The sequence below is a fragment of the Culex pipiens genome, chromosome 1, assembly GCF_016801865.2.
Source record: "Culex pipiens pallens isolate TS chromosome 1, TS_CPP_V2, whole genome shotgun sequence".
NCBI classification, from domain to species: domain Eukaryota; kingdom Metazoa; phylum Arthropoda; class Insecta; order Diptera; family Culicidae; genus Culex; species Culex pipiens.
Genome location: NC_068937.1, coordinates 111,497,619 through 111,513,337, shown reverse-complemented (window position 1 = coordinate 111,513,337; position 15,719 = coordinate 111,497,619). Strand labels below are relative to the sequence as shown.

The window sequence follows — 15,719 nt, the reverse complement described above, 5'->3', positions numbered from 1 at the left end:
GCAGCGCAAATAAAGATCGGATTCTCTAATTTGAATTAGCTAAAAGCACCTGACAGCTGTCAAAAAATTAACAATTATAGTTTGTCAGACGTCAAACATTTCGATTGATGAATTTACTGGAAATTTATTGTTTTTATATTTGAACATATTCAACAAAATTCTTCAATATGAAATGCCAACCAATAACATTCTGATATTTCCGAGTACGGACGCACTCCCTTCTCGCGTTTTCCATTGCTGAAATAAATCTTTTTTTATTCGACCCTATCCGGTTCATAACCCCGCGGGGCAATGTCCAGCCCATCTGGCCACATTCCCAGCTAGGCGACACCTCACCAGATGTGAAGGTCACCCGCACTATTAATCAAAACCACTCCTCACCGGGGGGAGCCTTCTGCCCAGGAAAAAGCCGAAGGGCCCTCGAAAGCAAAAGCGACGGTAAAATGCTATTACTTTTATTAACCTCACCTTCGTCGTAGTCGTAGTTTTGGCCGGCAAACCTGTTGAAGTCACCACCTTGTAAGACGGTAGCAGCCACGAGGGTGCCCTCCTCGGACAAACTTCCTTCCCAACGCCGGCAAGCCGGTTTTATGGCAGGGGCCATCTAAGCGGAGTTATATGACCACCACCAAGACGACGGACGCATTAATCCTAGACCTAGACCCAATTAATCCGTCCAAGGTTGCATTAGCTAATTGCTGCCGCGCAACAGCACGCCAAATGAGTTATGGCGGCCGGCCATTATGGCACTGCTTTGACAATTCGCACCTGGGTGCTATAAATAATCTTGGCTTGACGGCGTCACCATGAGGGCTTCGCTAATGGACAAAACATATAACTTGTGCCAAAGTCAAGTACCTACTGCGAAGGGTACTAAGCTTGCCCTCTAAGCCTGCTTTGATACGCGAGCGGAATGTAAACAAAACGACAACAACAAAAAATGCACGGTGAGTTAACATTGACAAGAGCCGGTCATGACGCGAGGGGATGGCCCATTTCGACGTCGTCGTGCTATCTTGTCGCACCCGCCATTTTGACGTTCCGAGAAAAACGCGTTTTAATGTTTGACCTTGAATATTCAAAAACGAGAGCACGCAATGTAAACAATAACAAACACGTTTTGTGTGGCTCACCATTCTGTGCATTGTCCCAAAGTTTGGTTGAAGTTGGTTGCTGGAGTCCCGAGTTATAATTACAAATGTTTACGGTAGTCTTGCTTGTACGTGCGACAAACGCATCCTGACTTTCCTGGCCTGAAATCCCTTTGGCCTTTTGTCACACTTACATCAATTTTCATGGAGTGACAAGATAGCAAGACAAGATTGAAACTACTTTCATATATAAAGTGACAAAAATGCACGGAGTTTTTTCGGATTTTGATGAATATCTCAGGATTGAAATCGAATTTTGGGGATCTGTGAAGGTCAAAAGGTGAGGCATTGTGAGCTGCACAAAATGGCGTTCTTAACTCAATTTGGCCCAAAATGCAAGTACGACAAGTTAGCACGATGGCGACGATTTGTCAATCTCTCTCTGTTTTCTAGCAAATTGCATACTTGGAACGAGCGGCGAGACTCAAGTGCAAGGGCCAACCGTAGCTGTCAAGGGTGGTGGCCATTATGGCACACGGGGAGGGGCGGCAACCGCACAATCATAGGAGACTGTGACGTGAGCTGGGTTCAAAGAAGAGCAAATTGTAAAGTTATTGCTGTTGTTGTGCGGTGTGAAGTGACTGCTCAGGCTCAGGTAATGACATGTCATTTGGGTAATGAAGTGCCGGTGCAGACGTGACGAGTCCTTAGCGAGAATTTTCAAATGATGTGACCGGAAGATGCGTGAACCCGGGGGGTTTTACTGAACCGGATGGGAAGTTCTGATTTAAAATAATGTAATTGTTTTACATTTCTTTTAAATTCCCAGGGCTATTTTGGAAGGTAACCAAATTAAAACAAACCCACATGTCATAAATTTATATAGGGGAACTATACCCTTTTTCAGCCTATTTCTATTATCGGCCTATCAGCACTTTGATCATGAATTACAGCTTTCATAAAGTGTTTTTGACGGTTCCAAAGTAATAAACAGCTCAAATAAAAGTGAGCAAGTAATTCTCCATTGTTGATACATCTGAAAATATTGATTTAATAGCGGAAAACGGCAAAAGTGATGAGAATTGGTCGAACGGCTTAGAGTGATTAAAAAAGGTATATTTCTCCTACTATTTTCATTTAAAATTTGCGTAATTGGTTAATTCTCTACCAACTCACACGAAATCGGGAAAAGTTGCCCCGATCCCTTTTCGATTTGCGTGAAACTTTGTCCTCAGGGGTAACTTTTGTCCCTGATCACGAATCCGAGGTCCATTTTTTGATATCTCGTGACGGAAGGGCGGTACGAACCCTTCAATTTTTGAACATGCGAAAAAAGATATGTTTTTCAATAATTTGCAGCCTGAAACGGTGGGTGATGAGATAGAAATGTGGTGTCAAAGGGACTTTTGTGTTAAATTAGAATACCGAAAAAAAACATATTTTTCATCGAAAAAACACTAAAAAAGTTTTAAAAATTCTCCCATTTTCCGTTACTCGACTGTAAAAAAATTTGGGACATGTCATTTTAAGGGAAATTTAATGTTTTTTTCGAATCTTTATTGACCCAGAAAGGTCATTTTTTCATCTAGAACACAATTTTTCATTTTAAAGCTTCGTGTTTTTTCTAACTTTTCAGGAATATTTTTAGAGTGTAATAATGTTCTACAAAGTTGTAGAGTAGACAATTACAAAAAAAATTGATTTATATAAATATGGGGTTTGCTATAAACATCACGAATTATCTAGCGTCTAATTTTACACAGAAGTCCCTTTGACACCAAATTTCTATCTCATCACCCACCGTTTCAGGCTGCAAATTAATGAAAAACACATGTTTTTTTTCGCATGTTCAAAAATTGAAGGGGTCGTACCGCCCCTCCGTCATGAGATATCAAAAAACGGACCTCGGATTCGTGATCAGGGACAAAAGTTAGTTTCACGCAAATCGAAAAGGGGCAGCTTTTCCCGATGTCGTGTGAGTTGGTAGAGAATTATCCAATTATTTTCTTTAAATCCTTAAAATCAATTTCCCTTTTTTTTCGCTAAACTTAGGTGGCCAAAGCTTAAATATTTATAGCAGTTGATTTATTTATTGTACCAAGATTTTAAAAGATTTTTTGTTCAAATATTGCCCCGTACTGATCTTAAGCTGCAAAAACGTAATTTTCCACGTAATAAAACCAATAAATCTATTATTAGCGGAAGGGAAACGGATTCTTGCGTAAATTAACCTGAATTGAGATACAACTCTTGATTACTACTAGTCAAGATCGAAACCGTCTAATCAAGTCCCTTCCATTGAACAAAATGCTAATTCCGCCTTCCGTATTATTAATTTGTAAACTGGAACAGCAACTAGCACGACAAATGTTCACCGATCGGAAAATCCCTTCTCAAATGTACAATTTTATTAGTTTACTCGGAAATGGAACACCTGTTATTTTCTTTAATTTTAGATACCGGTGCGTCTCAAGTGGATCATCAAAGCAATGCACGTTTATTGATATCCATTACCATAATTGTATTCCTAAAATTTGACAAATCTCGAATGAATATCTAATCAGTTGCTATAAAATGTGGGAGTTCTTCGCTTCGCGTGCGGTCAAGTCTCTCATATATGTTTACGAGATTTCTTGAAAATTATTGATTATTTCTTAAAAAAAAAACAAGATCATGAGACTATAAATCAAAATTTACAAAGTAAATCCTTCAATAGCAGCATAACTTGCCATAAAAGACAATGGTATGACAAGCTTGGAATGGCAAACATCTGCTGTTCGCGATCTTCTCCCCTCTCTGCTCATCATTCCAGTCACACCCCTCATACAAACGTCACTGCGTGTATGTGTGTGTTTGCTTGTGTATGCAAATGAATTCAACTCTTCAATCAATCGCTACGCGGACCTTGAAATCCACCACCTTTGAAGAAACACCCAAAAAAAACCGTCGTCCGTCGTCGGCGAATGTCACTCTCACGTACACTCTTCAAACATCAAAGTTTCACTCACCTCGAGTTGAGCGTGCACGCCACACACACACACACACACTCACAAACAGAATGAGCTAAAAATAAAACCAATCAAGGGGCGCTTTGAAGAGTAGCTTTGCGCATTTTCTACACACGCTCAAGAAGAGCCGAATTTGCATCGCGATTGAACTTGACGGGGTTTGACCTAATACCGAAGGTTTCGAAAAGTTGCACGCACGTGTTGGAAATCTGAACGCTTTCACTCTACACGATTTAAAGCAGTCGTTATGGCACAGTTTTGACAGTTTCAAGCTCTATAAGACCATTTTTATAGCACAACTTTGACAGTTGAAGTAGCCACAATGTTCGACGCGCATGGAATGTCAAGATTAACCAATCAATTCAAGATCAGTGCCAACTTGACGCATGGAAAATCCCACCGTTTTGTATTTTTCTGGAGTTCAACAACCACGCGATGACTAAGCCGCTCTCCTGCTAACGGCACCCGATAATGGCCTCATGCCAGAGTTCAAAGTACGCCATAATGGCGTTGGCCGGTAGCAATTTTGGGTCTGCAAAACCTAGCTCTAATGAGCTCAATTTTTGCCCGGCCAGAGTTAATGGCCTGCTCGTGTGCTGTTGAACGAGTTTTTTGGGAAGTTTGTTGGCAAACAAACCTAACAATCCCTTTTCGGAACGGGATGTTTGACTTTAGATTAGATTAACTGGGTAAACTGAGGATTGTTTATAGTGACACTAAAAGAGCATTAAGAGTTCAGCAATGCGGTCACCAATTGGCCCAATAATGCCAAAAAAAAGTGGTGACCCAAAACGTCAAGAGCGCACGCGTGCTCGGTAACGAGCTGTCATTACGGCCGCCATTATGGCGCGCGGCTGTAAATGCGATGACATTTGACCATAAAACCCCTCAGCTAGAAAGTACACGACGCGTGGTCACAATCGGACTTAGATCGTCGACTGGATGCCGCGGTCAATTACACACTGCTCAGGGTGTAGATATGCACCGAGTCAGTGACGAAAGGTCCACAAAAATGCCGGACCAGCCCACACGACCGATTATACAATGCAGGCCGCGTGCCGCCGTCGACTTGACATCAACGACGACGACATTACAGACCCCCTCGAAAGAGAAGGTGCACACCGAAAAAAAAACGAGTGAGAGAAGGCGACGACGGCCGAAGAAGAGAAAAACGCGGCTGCGGCCTACATTTCCGAAGGTCATCCGTTTTCGGTTTCGTTGAAGTTCGAGCGTATTTTCTTCGTTTTATGGCAGCGGCAGCTGTTGTTGTTGTTGCCACAATGGTGGTGGTGGTGACTGCACGCTAATTTAAAAGTGCACGACGCACTACCACACTTAACGAGCTGTGGTCAACGCTGAGTAGTTATTGCAATCGCAGTAGGCCCGCGGGCCAATTTGTCTCGATAAATCTACGCCGCAATGGCTGCGTACTGTTCGGCAGCGTCTGAAAGGAGGTTCACCATCAATCAACGCGTGTGACAACCGGGGAACGAATCGATTTTGACGCGAAAGAGGTCAGGGAACCGACCACTTTGACCGACAACCTTGGCGAAAGACTCCAAGTGGAAAGTGACGAACCCTGTTAATATTTTTGCGTGGTAGAAAAAAAAAAACACAAAAAAACTGACAGCGCAGCTGTGACGTCTGAGCAGTGTTGGCAAATCATCGAGAAGCGATTAACACTGCAAAGCGCCGCTAGCTGAAGTCTCAGCCAATTATTTTCGACGCAAAAAACGACCCTCGGGAAGAGGCGCGCACGGTGGAACCGCTCAAGAGGGTTCCGGAATCTTCAACGCGTCAAGCACTCCGGTGACGTCAGACGCGCCACCCCGTTGTCGAACAAAGAGGTGATTAAGAACTTTTTTGTTTGGTTTGGGAGCAAAAAGCGTGTGCACAAAACATGGAGAATTTCGAGTACTTGCGGAGATAATTGTCGAAATCGGGAACCTAATTTTCTGAAGGGTCAATGGAGAAGCTTGAACCGGTCGAGCAGTAAGCTGGGTGAGCAAATTACTTGACGTCAACGTGATTGATGACTTGAAACAGAACTTGGTAGCAGTCTTTTCAAAAAATTTGTTATTGCGAAAAAAATAATATAACTGTTAATGTTATAAAATATTTATTTAAAACACTATCGTGTTCTCCATATCAATTCACCTTAGAATCAATCAAAACCTCAAAGTAAATCGAACTGTTCACGGGTTACAGCGACCCAACCTTGATCGTTTCCGACGAATTTCAGTTCAATGTCAACCGAATTATAAAATTCCCTCTATCAATCATCAACGCGTTTGCCTACGCGTGCATCAACTGGACAGCATTCCCAAAGGGCCGGCGAACACGACCAGCCCCGATCTAGCAGGCGATCCCTTCCCCCGAACAGATTATGGCAGGGCAGCCATATAATTAGTGACCGATAGAAATTCAAATCCAAGCCAGCAACAGCAAAAAAATATCACAGAACTGGTTTTGAACCATCCATATACTCACGTTATTAACATTTTGTCATGTGCTGCACGTACGTGGCGCTGCTATCACTTGAAACGCCGAAGTCGTAGTCGTAGAGTCCGAAACCCCTTTGGAAACAGGGAGGGGGGCCTTTATCGGTCGAGCGTATCGGGCTCCGTTTTGGTGGTTTTGTCGAGCGTCGCACGCACCTCGAATCACAGCGCAGCTGTCAGGCCGCTACTGTCAGATAGTCCCAAGGTCCTTTGATAACGCACACGGACCGAACGAGTCCGGCGTTAGCTGCGTCGTCGTTTCGTCGTTGCTTAACTTTTCGCTGGCAACACTGCAGTCAGGAACGGAAGTAAACCCCTTAAACTACACTTATTGGTAGGGTATTATTTTCTACAGGCACGGGATTACATGTGAACTGAAATTGAAATTGAGATTTTCGATTTGATACTCTTCTTTGGATTCACGAAGCACGCTTTATTTCAGTCTCCGGGTTTGGCAACACTTCACCACACGCTTTTTCTTCACTTTCGCACACTTTCACGTAGACTTCGCTCTTCGTCTTCAGTAGGCACTTTTCTTCACGCTAATATCGAAAACGCGTCCGCGTCTGTTCACGATCACAGTTCCAGCGAGAATGGACTCTCCATGGATCGCCGAGTCAGAACTTCGCGTACAAACAATGAGCAAAGAGCAAGAGAGCGAGCGAGCAATCGAAGCAACCGCAGAGACAAAGCACTTGAGTCCGTCCAACGAAGAAGGGAGAGAGAGAGAGGGAGAGCTCGCGCACAAAATTCTAACGACTCTCGAAGGACTCCTTGTTCGGTGCGTACTAACGACGGTAGCGCGCCAAGTGCATACTAATTACAGCATTTGAATGTCATTAAAGTGGACTTCTCTTCGTGCGAATCGCTCGTGCCGAGGGAGAATGTGTCACGCACGCAGCAGGTCCGGGTTGGCAGTACTGACCGTGTTGCCAGCTGAGTCATTCTGGCGTGTCGTCTTCAAAGCCGGTCTATGCGTGCCCCCTGCTTGTTTTCGTCACACCTTTTAACACCTCGCGATTTTGGAGGTCGTCGTCGCCACCGCGCCGGTGGCGTAAACCACGAAACTCTCGAGCGCGGCTGGCAACCCGGGTACAATTACTCGGGTCCATGCTCGGTATCGATTCCGAGGCGTAGTGGTCTACGCGAGAGTCTGCAGCGATCTCCGCGTGTTGAAATCGTTGGAGACTTGAACGCGCCGCCACCGAGTTGGTCGCGGTCGTGCGGTTGTTTGTGAAATTTCGCAATTTGTTTTCCACAAGCGCCAAAGAAATATACACGAGATTTTAATACGGCTTGTTTGCGAGCGTGAAGCGATTGAAACTACAAATAACGATCGCAGTAGGCTGTGGCGTTAGTGGGTTTGCCCGGTAAAAAAATGATGAATTTGTTGCAAAATTTTGTGACAGCTAGTTCAGCCTACGTTTGACACTAACAACTTGAAGTCACCTTACCTTCAGGGTAGAAAGCCTTGGTGCCATAAAAATCAAGGCCAGTAGAACTTAAGGTAATGTTTGCTTCTAGTACTGCTAGACGCATGGTTGGAATTGCTCACTTAGACCCCGTATGAGCCAAACATTACGGACTTCAAAGTCAACAGCGAAACTCAACTTGTGCAACCGAGTACCGGTTGATCTTGAGTGCGAGCAAAGTTCTGTCCGAATCTGGTCGACTCTCGTTACCCTCCGGCCAGTGCCCACTTTGGGACAGCCCTGCTGCTGCAGGTGACCCTGGCCGCGGTGGTTGACGGAAAAGGAATTTTGATGTGTGCTGCATTTACGGCCATAGAGGTCCGATACCGTTCTGACGGCATGTCACGTGCTGCCGTACTGCTAGACAAACTGGTTTCCCGTCACATACCGAACGGTTTTGTGGTGGGCAGCGTCAGTGAACCATGCCCGATCTGCGATTTATTCGAACGACCTTGGCGGACACGAATCGCCGGAATCAGAGCGAGTTCAACCAACTGGAAAGTTCTTCCTTGTCGATTTTTTTTTTGTCGGAACTGACACGTTTAGAAGGGAGAATCACCGCAGCCGTTCGTGATCAGCCGGATGTTTTCCCGGAAGGTAGCGCACAAATCAAGGCAATCCGCACACCCCTGCACTTATGTAACGACGAGACGGCTCTGGCTTCCCTTGAACTTGTGACAGATATGCTAAGTTAGTTGCAATTATCGCCACAAGCTGCTCATAATTAAGGTCAACCCGGGCAGTTTGCGCTTTTCTCGTGGAAGAAACTTTGAACCGAGTAGGCGCGCACGGCGGAGTCTTGGCCAACGACGCCTACTTCGTTGCGTTGCTCCGGGGTATTTCCCATTGATTGGCGTAAGAAAAGAAATATAAAAAATGGCGGACATAGAGTGTGCCGGATCATCATCACCAGGCAGGTGTTGGAAATACGGAATTGCACTGCAATTGCGCACACACCCGTACATATGTGTTCAGGAGGGGGTGCGCGCAAAGAATGCCACACACCGGTTTGCAAATAATCGCGCCAGCTGAGGCTCAGTTTGTCCGCAGGCTGAGGCTATAGACAAAGACGGTGGAGGAAAAGCACCAACATTGAGCAATATTGGCAAAAACAGCAAAACGGATTTTCGCTCGCCAAAGTATTGCCAAATGGCGCGAGTGAACGTAGACACAGCAATAATTCGTACGAGGCGATGCTCGGACAGGTGTTTGGAAAACAAATCGATTGTTTGGCAATACTGGCCCAAAGATGGACGAGCCGAGTCACCGCTGAGCTGTCAAATGAAATGTTAGGTCAAAAACTTTTAATTACCGCGGCAACGGTTAGTGCCCGAGCAGACGGAAATAATTTGGGAATAACATTTTTTGCTATTTGAAAATACTAGGCCAATAATATTATATGTTATTTATAACAAGATTTGTTATTCTTCGTTATAAATTTCTTGTTATTGGATTGTTATTGTAATAACAGACTAATAACATTTGCATTTTTTGCAATTGTGCGGGCTGGTAATACAAAATGAACATCTGAAAATAACTAAAAAAGGGATTTTCTAATTGATCTAATGCATCCCTTAAACCAGGATGACCTTGACTTTGTTGGGTTTGAGATTTTTCCGCAAAATGAAGAGTACAATTTAAATGCGTACGAAATGGTACTGACAGATAAGAAAAGAAGTGCTAAAATACTGCAAGGAGAAGTTTGCATAAAATTTTGAAAAGTTTCAAAGGTTATATTTACGAAAATGACGATTAATAGAATAATTTTTTATAGTGTCATAAACTTCTTTATAAAAATGCACTCGAATTGGAAAACGGAATGCATTCTCGGATTCTTTGGGGAAAAAGTCCACTAGAAGCAGTTAAAATTAGTTAGGTACTTAATAATAAGTTTTATGTGTTTTTGAAACATAACCCAAAAAAACGCCAAATTTATAAACACTTTTAAACTTTTGATTCGTGTTTTGTATTCAGTTTAAAATGCAATATTAATCAATATTTGGATAAAAAAAAAAACTAGTATCAAAGAAAACTATCTTTATATCAATTTTACCTAAATATTTTAGGTATTTTGTTAAAATACTATAATCTTAGTTAAGCTAATAAAAACACTCATTTTTTGCCTAAAAACTGTAGCAGCAACCAAAGTAATGGTACATTCAACGTATAACATCCCGAGCAAACGGAAATAACTTGAGAATAACTTGTTTTGATATTTGAAAATACTAGGCCAATAAAATTTTACGTTATTTGTAACAAGATTTGTTATTCGTCGTTATGTTTTTTTGGTTATTGGATTGTTATTGTAATAACAGACTTATAACATTTTTAGTTATTCTTCGAACAATTCTTTGTTACTATTTTTTGTTATTTTAACAACTAATCCGATCATCTTAATAACAGTTGGCGGTATTCTTCCATAACAAAAAATTTTATTCCAAAGTTGTTTTGGCTTTCAACCAATATCAGACCAAAAACAAATTTTGTTATCATAACAATAATTGTTATTAAACTCTAATTCAAAAATAGATTTTTCAAGAACATAACATAACACTTTCTGTTATTTTAACAGTATTTGTTATTGGAATGGCATGAATTTTGTTATTACCGTCTGCCCGGGATTTTGCACACTTTAAATCCGCTTTTAACAAGAAAATCTAAATCATATCAATGCCACCTTGGTTTACGGTTCACTGAAACTAAATTTCCGTATTTCTTTGTTTCGGCTTTTTATCACTTAAATTTAAATTCCCAGAACACTTATTTATTATTTTTCGATTTTTTTGTGTCTTATGGGACTAAAAAGGCATCTTTTGTGCTAGAGTTAGGATGCAAAATATGATACCAGAGACAAAAGATTTTGAGAAAATGTGATTGTGAAAATGTGAGAAATTGTTAGTTATAGGCTTTTTCAGATACATATTTTTCCTTTTTTTCTATATAAAAATACTTAATGACGAAAAAATATCCGTGAAAAAAATATTTATGAAATACTGAGCATTTTTGATGATCAACTACAAGTTTCTGAGAAGCAGCATATTATAGTTAAAATTTTGTGAACAGTGAGTTTTTTTTACCAAATTTTCTCTCAGCTCGCGTTATCTCGGAAAGTATTGGTTGAATTTTTATGTTCAAAAATGTAACTATTGTGAAATTTGCTGTTTTATCAAAAGAACATATATTTAAAACGAAAAAGAAAATCAAGCCAAAACATTTGAAAATTTTCCTACCGAGTCTTTCCAGCCCTTTCAAAAAGTTACTCTTGATTCTAAAATTCCAAAGTATTATTATTGAAAAAAGCACAATCATTTACAAAAGATTTTTTTAACATTCAAAATCGAACTTATAGTTTCCGAGTTGAAAAACACAAAGAAAAACTATTTTTTTTAAATAACATTAAAGATTAAAATTATCGGAAATTTTCTCAGCTTTAAAAAAAAAATTAATTTTAAAAATGTTTTTTCTTTGCAATTCCGTCGTGAAACTATTTACTTTTCCTTTCATTCTTGAACGACGAAATAGCCTACTTTTCTGTACCAAAAATAACTGAATCGAATAGCAACACTTTTCAAAATAAATGCTAAAAAGTTCTACTTTTCAGCACTCAAATGGGTGCTGAAAAGTTGAACTTTTCAGCACTTGTTTCGAAAAATAACACTTTTCAAAAAAAATTTGATTTAAACGATTTATTGACAAAATACATGAAAATTTGACATAAAATTTCACTCAGTGTGTGTTTTTTGGAATTGCAAAAAATGTTGTATGGAACTCCCTGTAAAACTTGATTTTTTCAGCACTCTTCGTATTTATCCAACTCGGTGAACCTCGTTGGATAAATGTACGACTCGTGCTGAAAAAAACCTCTTTTTGCAACTTGTTGCATAAACTACTATTTTGATATAATTTTGTTTTTAGAATTTTTCCCAAAAAATCTTTTCCTTCAAACAATTATACCTCAATTAGGGTAGGTCGCACGGACTAAGTCCGGTGCACAGTACCAGATTTTTCCCCATCCTTTTTCAGAATTAAACTTTTAATGTTAAAAATCCAAATAAAGAAATCGGGGATTAATCTATTTTTTCTGAAAAGTCCAAAGACAACAAATCGATCAGAAAATCCCTTTTCAAGATACAGATTATCTTATATTCAAAAGGTTTTTTTTATTTGGGATACCTTATGTCTGTACGACTTTTTCAAATAATACTTTTAAAATATTTAATCAACTTTGACTGAAGAAAGGAAAACAACCCTAGCTTTTCTAGCTTATTGTTTGTCAATGTTGAAATTATTGCTGACCAAAATTGTTTTGATCCCGGTATTCTATGTTCTACCGCAAACTGATTACAATTTCCAAACTATCCGGTTAGGGTGCAAAAAAAGCACGTGTTGACTAATATTTTACACCCCAGTCACGCTCAACTCTTATCATTCCCGGCCTATTTGTGGCTTGGACATTGGGCGTAATTATTTGATTTAATTGACCAGGAAGCGCTCAATTGGAACAAAAACAAAAACAAAACAAACGTGTCCGTTCACTAATTATGCCAACCGTTGGAATGATTGTTTGTCATACTTTTTGAAAAACAGTTGCCAATTTTCAAGCGTAAAACAATCACTTTGAAACTTTTGTCGAGGATGTTCTGTAAAGAACTCTTCTCTTCAAGCAGAACACTCATCATCTTGACCGCGCAACAAAGATCTTCGAATGGGGCCATTCCGTGAGAGTACCCACTTCTTGGCTCCGTCCAGCACGGACTGTTGTGTACATTAAAAAACCGCATTCTTTCACGGCGGTAAGTAACACACAGCTGCTGGTGCTGCTGCTGTGCTTAGAGCAGCAATTAAGCAAGATTGTGCGCTGTTTTGCCGTAGTGGATTATTATGCAAAATAAAGAAGGAAAAAGTGTAAGCTAAGGTTGGCCCGCTAGCCCGCTGTGCACACTCTGGCCAAAGAACTGGTCAGAACAGTGAGTGAGCGAACAAAAAAAAAAGCAAACCGAATTGTTGGTCAAGAACAACAATCACATTCGTTCGGTCGGCTAGTGGCGTTTGCCATAATGGTTGGCTGTCAAAGTTTACCATAATGGATGCGATTGTTCTGCTCCGCACGCGCGTGACAGTTGCGTCAGCAGCAGTCGTCTTATCAACGGGAATCTTCGCCCAAATGGCGCACGCCCGTACGTGTTCTCGCGGCAGAGGTCCAAATTGGACAATCAGACCCGTCCTTCGAAGTCGTGACTGCGCGTTGAAGGCGCAAAACGATTTTCGTTTGCACAAAACACCATTCTGTTTTCATTGACCAACACCAGCTGTTTGCGCTTCGTCGTCTTCTTCTTTTATTAAGCTACCGACAGGTTCTGTCAAATTGATGGTTAAGCATTTAGCCATGGCGGTGGCGGAGCCCCACTTAGTTTAGTGCCAGCAGCGCTTTTATTATGCACACGAGGCGCGATTATCCAATTGCTGCCTCCTCCAAGAAATTGTACACACTTATCTAAGGTTGCCCGGTTTTATGTGCTGTATTTCTCTCTTTTTATTGCACACCTTAACACAAACACACAGAGACCGCACAACAGCAACATCCATTTATACACATGTTCGGGGGGGCAGCAGCCAGTGCTAATTGCAGTCTGGTGTGAGTGTGTGCAATCCAACCGTGGAGGCCTTCAAAGTTTTTCTTCTCTCCATCTTCACCTTCTGCTTCTTCTTCGACTTCTTCCACTACTTCTTCATTTGGGCTTCTTTTCGTTTTCGTTTTTCCATCCAAAAGCTCCATTCACAGCACGCACACAACCATGACACTTTCGATTTCTTTGATTTGGCTTGGTCTCGTCAGGCTTAAGTTGTCTGCGATCATCTAGCCGCAGCAGTGTGGCTTGATGGCTTTGATAGAGCCATAACAAACCTTCTGGAGCCCCTTCTGCCCGGGTTGGGTTGTTGATGTTTACGGTTCGTGGCGAGGAGTACAGAAGCAGAACCAAGGCAGTAAATTTGCCACTCGTTGTTTACGCACCATGGTATGGAGGAACGCCTTCTCAAGAATGTTAATCATTGCAGCCAGTGAATCATTCGAAGTTCTGGTAGCACTGCACAAATGTAAAACTCTACAAGAACCCAAATATATATAAAACAAATTCCCCTTAACTTCAAATTCTCTAAAACAAACTTCAACTATCAATCGCGACCCTTAAACCTTAACCGATTTTGCTCAAAATTGGCACAGTTACCCTTTGTCACCAAAATTCCCTTGATTTTTCCAAAACCAAGAATTCCTAAAAATTCAGATTGCGTCGCTGTCGTGCTAACTTGTCGCTCGTGCGTGTTGGACCAAATTGAGTTAAGAAAGCCATTTTGTGCAGTTCACAATAGAGATCCTTAATAGGGAGACTGGTCGAAGTGAATTTGACGTACCCAAACAGACACGAGTTTGACGTATCCAAACGAGCATTTGCCTTTACGCCCAGCAAAACTTATCAGTGTTGCCAAGCTCAAAACATCCGTTGCCAGATCGATTTAGCCAGCTTAGACCAGTCTGCATATTTAGGGTCTCTAGTTCACAATGCCTAAAAAAACATAGTTGAGCAGTTCTCTAGGATTTCGGTCATTCGATTTTTTTTGTATTTTTTAATCCGACTGAAACTTTTTTGGTGCCTTCGGTATGCCCAAAGAAGCCATTTTGCATCATTAGTTTGTCCATATAATTTTCCATACAAATTCGGCAGCTGTCCATACAAAAATGATGTATGAAAATTCAAAAATCTGTATCTTTTGAAGGAATTTTTTGATCGATTTGGTGTCTTCGGCAAAGTTGTAGGTATGGATACGGACTACACTGGAAAAAAATAATACACGGTAAAAAAAATTTGGTGATTTTTTTATTTAACTTTTTATCACTAAAACTTGATTTACAAAAAAACACTATTTTTAATTTTTGAAAACATTTGTGAAATTTTCCGATCTCTTCGAAAAAAATATTTTTGGAATTTTCAAATCAAGACTAACATTTCACAAAGGCCAAACATTCAATATTACGCCCTTTTAAAATGTTTGTCTTGATTTGAAAATTCCAAAAATATTTTTTTCGAAAAGATCGGAAAATTTCACAATTGTTTCATATATTAACATTGGAAATCGGACCATTAGTTGCTGAGATATTGACGATAGAAAATGGTGGGTTGTTTGGGTGAAACTTAGAAAACATCAATTTTCCTGTTTTTAAACCTTTGCATTGCAATATCTCAGCAACTAAAGGTCGTATCAACATAGTCCGAATAAGCAAAATATAGAGAATTTTCTCAACTTTTCAAAAATATTTTTTTCAAAACTGGGCAAACATGTGCACTAATTTAAAAAAATGAAAAACTGCGACTATTTTCAAAAAAGTCACTTAAATATGGCTATAACTTGAAAACGGTGCACTTTATCAAAATTTCAGTAAAGTACTTTTTGATTGCAAATTTGATTTTACATCGAAAAATGAAGTTGAAAAATTTTTACGACCAAAATTTCGATTTTTTGAAAAAATCAGTATTGATTAAAAAATTCATAACTCGGTCAGTGATTTTTTGCACAACCTGGAAATTTCTGAAAAGTTGGCATTTTATGTCTTCTAAAACATATCAAAAAACAAAAAAAAATAAAAATAGT

General features: G+C 40.4%; 1 protein-coding gene across 4 annotated transcripts in view; it reads right to left on the bottom strand.

Annotated features, from left to right (window-relative positions):
* Nucleotides 1–15,719, bottom strand: part of LOC120432523 (ABC transporter G family member 23) — a 177,013-nt gene that overhangs the window by 87,466 nt on the left and 73,828 nt on the right. The window contains exon 2 of one of the 4 annotated variants that reach the window (XM_052706509.1): nt 6,590–6,974. The exons of 2 other annotated variants lie outside the window; for them this stretch is intronic. In XM_052706509.1, coding sequence (XP_052562469.1) covers nt 6,590–6,600 — 11 coding nt within the window. In that variant the 5' untranslated portion in view covers nt 6,601–6,974. Of the gene's footprint in view, nt 1–6,589; nt 7,196–15,719 lie in introns of those variants that run through there. One more of the 4 variants, XM_052706508.1, reaches the window with a different exon arrangement.